The 6,188-nt window shown below is 46.1% G+C and overlaps 1 protein-coding gene across 1 annotated transcript in view; it reads left to right on the forward strand.

Annotated features, from left to right (window-relative positions):
- LOC119279079 overlaps window positions 1–2,965 on the forward strand; it is a 9,199-nt gene extending 6,234 nt beyond the window's left edge. The window contains exons 2-6 of the mRNA XM_037560480.1: window positions 97–282; window positions 375–482; window positions 850–1,009; window positions 1,463–1,555; window positions 1,661–2,965. Coding sequence (XP_037416377.1) covers window positions 97–282; window positions 375–482; window positions 850–1,009; window positions 1,463–1,505 — 497 coding nt within the window. The 3' untranslated portion in view covers window positions 1,506–1,555; window positions 1,661–2,965. The remainder of the gene's footprint in view (window positions 1–96; window positions 283–374; window positions 483–849; window positions 1,010–1,462; window positions 1,556–1,660) is intronic.
- Window positions 2,966–6,188: the final 3,223 nt, after the last annotated feature.

Here is a 6,188-nt window from a genome sequence, read left to right on the forward strand (position 1 = left end):
TCCCTCCTCCTCTCCCGCTCCGCCGTGGGGCCCGGCCACGTGCGGGCCACCGCCGCCGCCGCGGCCGCGATCTCCAGGCCCGTGCGGCCGTCGCAGAGCCGCCCCCCTCCGCACCCGCGCCCTCCCCCGCCCCGTCCCCGCTCCACGCCGCCCGCGGCGGCAAGGGCCCGCGCGGGGACTTCGCGTCAGGCCTCGCGGGCTGCCTCTTCGGTGACCGCTGCGCCGCCGCCCGCTCCTCGTCCTCCACCGCCGCCGTCTTCGAGCGCCGATTCGCCTCCGCCGGTATGGACCCCCGCCACCTCGAAACGGATCATTGCGTCGCGTTCTGGTCTCTCGCTGACGGGGCCTCTGTTGTCTGTTCCTTTGTTTTGCAGTGACGAAGAACTCGTACGATGAAATCCTCACGAGCCTCGCCAAGCCGGGAGGGGGAGCCGACTTCGGCAAGTACTACAGCCTGCCTGCGCTCGCCGATCCGTGGATTGGTGAGTTGTTTCCCAGTCTCCCACCATTTTCGACCGCTATTGTTCCTAGCCCGCGCCGTGTGTTGGGTGAATTGAGAATCTAATCGGGGCCTGGGCGATGTTTTGGTCCCTCTGTTGCTGCTTGTTGTGAGTTGGGCTGGATGAATTGTTAGCTTCTCCAAAGCGATTCGTAATAGGCTCTGATCTGCTCCTTGTTCGATAGTCTGTAATGTTGGTGAAATTTGGCTGCTCCACGTGTTCCCATGGGGCGAATTGTCAATTCTGACAGTGGAATTAGTCTCTGGATGCGTTGTTTTCTAGTCAGTGTTTTTGTATATCACTGAATTATGTGAATTGCCGAAGATTTAACCATCACTTTGTTTTCCAGATCGGCTACCCTACTCGATAAGGATTCTGCTCGAGTCGGCAATCAGAAACTGCGACGAGTTCCAGGGACGGGGAAGGACGTTGAGAAGATCCTATACTGGGAGAACAGTGCCACCAAGCAAGTCGAAATCCCATTCAAGCGAGCCCGTGTCCTCCTCCAGGTATTGATCCTGATTCCTGCCATCGTCTCCACTTCTTTTGTTCCAAGTTGTCCAGTTGCCGTGGAAAGAATATATGTGAGTTGGAAAGATTCGAGTCAATAGCTTTTGATGGCAGGAATATTGGAAATGGAGGTCCCCTTTCCTATCCTTTCAAGAAAGTGTAGTTCCCCAATAACCATGTCTTATTCCCATTATGTATGTGATGTATGATTGCTGCTGTCACCTAGATTTTTAAAGATAGATATCGTGCGCCAGTAGGTGATAGGTTTCTGTATAAGATTAGCTGCATCGTCATCACATATTCTTCTTCTATTTGCAATTATAAAAGTCAACACTTCTATTTTAATCTGGCAAGCGGTACTGTAAGCTGGATACATTGCTTATTTTATTCTGATACGTTTCTGCTAGGATGTTATCTTCAATTTATTCACTTAATCATTTGTCTCTTTATAGGATTTCACTGGTGTCCCAGCAGTTGTTGATCTTGCTTGTATGAGGGATGCTATGAGCAAACTTGGGAGTGACCCGAACAAAATTAATCCTCTGGTGAGTTCATAGACCAGTGGTCACATTTACTATCTCCTTGTCTTAATAGCTTCTTGGGAATACATTTGACATTCAAACCTTTGTTCTTTTTCTTGGTGTTTACAGGTGCTGATGAGTAGAGGCTGGTCGAATCCTTTATGTCCTACATTGCCTGCCATCTTATTCAGTTTTTTTCTTCCCTGTATCTGTCAAGCTTAGTCATGTTTACACACAACTTCAGTAAATGGCATTGTATATGTTTTTTTTCAATAAATGCAATAAATACAAGCTATTCGGATTACTTAACTGAATTTGTTATATGCTGCAGTTTTAACTAAATTAGAGCACCTAAACTGTTAACTGAACATGTGCGCAGAATATGTTAACTGAATTTCTGCAGTAAACATGTTATCTGAAATTCTGTAATGATGTTAACTGATGTGAGTTTGTGCACTTGATGTTTTATACTTGGAAGACAAATGAACTTGTTTTGGTTATACCTATCCCTGTTAATTATGGGTGATTTCCTTCTTTCAAATTATATATGTTCTGTTTTGAGCTATCTCTCTGCCTGGTAATAAAAGTATGTGCATTGGTTGATATTTGCTGCTATTGTTTCTGTGGCGATGTAGACTTGTGGTGAAGAAGACCAGTAGTTTAGTGAAGCTTTTTTTATTGCACATTGTGAAGCTTTTTAATTGCACACTATAAAATTTGGTGTACACTGAATAACAGTAGTCCTGTGTGCATTTTGGCGAGCGTTTGACATTTCTCTAAAACCAGCCCTGTGTGGTTAAGTAAACCAGCCTTGTGTGCATTTTGGCGCACCCGCAACAAGGTTAACCTGTGAAGCATACTTTCTTATGGTCCGACTAGACTTCTTTGATATGTCCTAGTGTTGCTGTATACTCCTAGTGTTGTAGTTGTTGTGTAGTAATACAGAAATATTAATGCTCAAATATGATGATCTGGCCTGCTGCGCACCTACAATTTTCATTTCTATGATCAATTTAGAGAGTTGCACATGTCAGTATATTGTATACTAAAAAAATCCTAGCTAGTGAGAACATTTTAGTCACTCCATGAACGCATATTGGTTAGTGTTAGTCATACTATTTATGTACATCTAATTTGCTGTCAGTTCTTGCTTATAAGTTATTGGATCCCTCATTGGCTACTGTTTGATGTTCTGTACACATTCTTATTCTTATATGTTCATTCTTGTTTTTTGCACAGGTGAAGTGCGAATCCAAGTTCGAAGCTGTGAAGCATATCAACAAAGACTAGCATATTATGTGTTGTAAATGTAGGCAGCAGTAGGCTTATCTAGGCTGTAGTATACTGTAACGTTTGTAATAGACTAATGCCATGTTGTTTTGGACGAATTTCATTTGCTATTTGGATTGTTTGAAATAATGATTGTGTATGTGATTTGAATACCTGTCAAATGGAACCTGACAAGTTATAATGGTTGTTTGACAGATTTGAATTTTTTTGATGTGTGGGATCAATTTTGTGATAAGCATGACAAGTGGGACCAATCTGATTGGTGGGACCAATGGCAAAAAAAGGACAAAAATAAAAAATCAGTAGACTGTAAAAGGCTGCATCTTAGAAAAAAAGGCCGAATTAATGGCCCAAGCCCATGTAGCTAGTGAAAATTAAGAAGAAGAAAATACATTAAAAAGGCCGAATTGTCGGGCTAGGCCCATGTAAAAAACCGAATTGGACCGGGCTGCATCTTGTGCCACATCAGCTTGCCATGCTGGATGCCTACGTGGCCTGGGGAGGTTGCTAGTGACCAAAACGCCACAGTGGACATATTTTGGTCATAAACGTCTTCGACCATTCCAGAAGAAAGGTCGCTATAGTCAGTTTATGACCGCCAGCTTTTGACCTTCTCTTTTTGGTCACAAAAAGGTCGCAAATGAAAAACCATGACCTTTCAGTGACCAATAGTCAAGGTCACAAGTTGACATATTTCTTGTAGTGGTCCCTTCGCTTTATTGGTGATGGGGGCGAGGCCCGTCCCATTCGTCGCCGCTCCTCCTCGCTTCGACACGCGCCCTGGCCAGCGATGCATGCGGTGCCATGTAGGCAGGCAGGCAACTGAGGTAGCGCGGTGGTGGAGCCTCCATGAAGGGTTGCATGTCGCCACGCAGGTGCTTGCCCAGCTGGTTGGGTCGGCACCTGCATGCGAACGGCGGTGATGACTTGGCTGGTCGGGCCTGGCAGTGGCCCTGCTGGTGCGCTTGGCGAGGGTCTTGCCGGGTGTCCCGGCAAGGGCCTTGCCGTGGCGCGCTAACTTCCCTAGGGGTCTCGTGGGTTTCTTCGGTGTGGATAGGTTCTATCCTCATTTGATCTTGAGCATTTTATGTCTTCACAAAGATCTGCATACCACCACGGAGGTGCCTCCCGAGCCCTGTCCAACGCATTTGTCTGGCGTTGGTGGGCTCGAGGGTGGCTCACTTCGGCTAGTGTGGGCGAGCTGCCCGGGCAAGGGTCTTGCCGGGGCTGCTGAGGCTGCCCCGGTAAGGGTCCTTGCTGGGGAAACCTGCTACGCCTATCTGATCTTTGTGGCCTTGGTCCTCGTCGTTGCTCTGCTTTCCTTATGGTCTTGGCTTCTCCCCGTCTTCCCTTTCCTGCCATGTCTATGCGTGGCCGTGGCGGGAGGCTCTGACTGCCCATGCACAAGTAAAGGGGTCAAAAGGAGAGCCCCTACTTTTGTACACCGACAATTTGTCAGAGAAAGAATTATGAGTTAGAGATGGATGAGTCACTTGGTTGAAAATCAAGGACATGCCCAAGTGTTTAAGTCCATTTGAATTGATTCAAAAACTTCAAATTCAATGCAAAAGCAAATGAAGTCCGGAAAAAGTGAGAAGGCAAAAACCAGGCTATCACAAACCTCCCCCACTTAGGATGAATCTCGTCCTCGAGATACGGTTGCTCGGGAAAACAATTCTGGGTAGGCTGTCCTTAAAAATTCTTCTCTTTCCCAGGTTGCTTCTTCCTGGTGTGATGCTCCCACTGAAACTAATAAAACTTGATCACTTTACTGCGAGTGACTCTTTATGTCTCATCAAATATCTTGAATGGTCTCTCCTCATAGGTTAAATCCTTGGCAAGCTCTATTTCTGACATATCAGTTCTTTTCTCGGGTGGTGAAATACACCTTCTCAGCTGTGATACATGGAACACGTTGTGTATTTCTGACAATTCCAGTGGCAATTCCAACCGATAAGCAACTGTGCCAACTCTGGTCATAACTAGGAACAGGCCAATATATCTGGGTGCCAATTTTCCTCGGGTCTGAAATCTCTTGATTCCCTTCATGGGTGTGACTCAGAGATATATGTCTCCTGGTTCAAAACTGATTTGATGGTGTTTTGCATCGTAGTAACTCGTCTGTCGAGACTTTGCCAACTACAGCCTATCTCGGATCTCCTTAACTTGCTTTTCAGCCTCCAATATTAAATTAGTTTCAAAATTGCAGATATCTCCGGTTTGGGACCAGTTTAATGGAGTGCGGCACTTGCGGCCGTACAAAGCTTCATATGGGGACATCTTCAGACTAAAACTGTTGTTGTATGAGAACTTCGTATATGGCAGACAATCTTCCCACTTGGGTCTATGGGCTAACGGACATGCTTGAAGCATATCTTCAAGTATTTGACTCGCTCAGTCTGACCGTCTGTCTGCGAGTGATAGGTTGTGCTGTATTTGAGGGCGGTCCCCAAGGCTTGATGAAGGTGTGACTAGAATGCGGATGTAAAGAGTGAACCTCGGTCTGAAGTGATTATTCTTGGCACTCCATGCAGACTGACTATTCTGGACACATATAATTGTGCGATTTGATCGGCTCGACATGTGGTGCGGATGGGAATAAAATGAGCCACCTTAGTCAGCATGTCCACCACGACCCATATTGCATCCTTGCCTCGATGAGTCCTGGGTAGACCATTGACAAAATCCATGCAGACGTCATCCCACTTCCATTGTAGGACAAGTAGGGGTTGGAGAAGTCCGGCGGGTTTCTGGTGTTCCGCCTTCACTTTGTTGCATACATCGCAAGAAGCGACAAAGTATGCGATGTCCTTTTTCATTCCATCCAACCAAAATATTTGCCAAAGGTCTTTGTACATTTTGGTACCCCCGGGGTGAATTGAATACGAGGATTCGTGTGCTTCTGCCAAAATCTTCTTTCTCAAGTCTGCTTGCTCCCGTACACAAATCCGTCCTCAAAACCTTAGTGTACCTTGCGGATCCTTAGAGAAACCTGGGTCTTGCCTTCTTGTAGACGTTTCATCTGCATGGGCCATGCCAATCTCATCCTCGAGGGTAGGAGCTATTTCCTATATATTTGCATGGCCGGCTTCCACAATCACCAAGTTAAGCTAAGCAATCTCTTGTTGGAGTTCGGGAGGCAAGGACTCCATCATGGCATTTAAACTGGCAGGCTTGCGACTGAGGGCATCAGCAATCACGTTGGCCTTACCCGGATGGTAATTTATTCCCAGATCATAGTCCTTGACCAACTCGAGCCATCTCCGCTGTCAAAGGTTTATGTCTGGCCGAGTAAATATATATTTGAGACTCTTGTGTTCAGTAAATATCTGACACCTTTTTCAAATGAGGTAACGTCTCCAAATTT

The sequence above is a fragment of the Triticum dicoccoides genome, chromosome 3B (assembly GCF_002162155.2).
Source record: "Triticum dicoccoides isolate Atlit2015 ecotype Zavitan chromosome 3B, WEW_v2.0, whole genome shotgun sequence".
Taxonomy (NCBI): Eukaryota; Viridiplantae; Streptophyta; class Magnoliopsida; order Poales; family Poaceae; genus Triticum; species Triticum dicoccoides.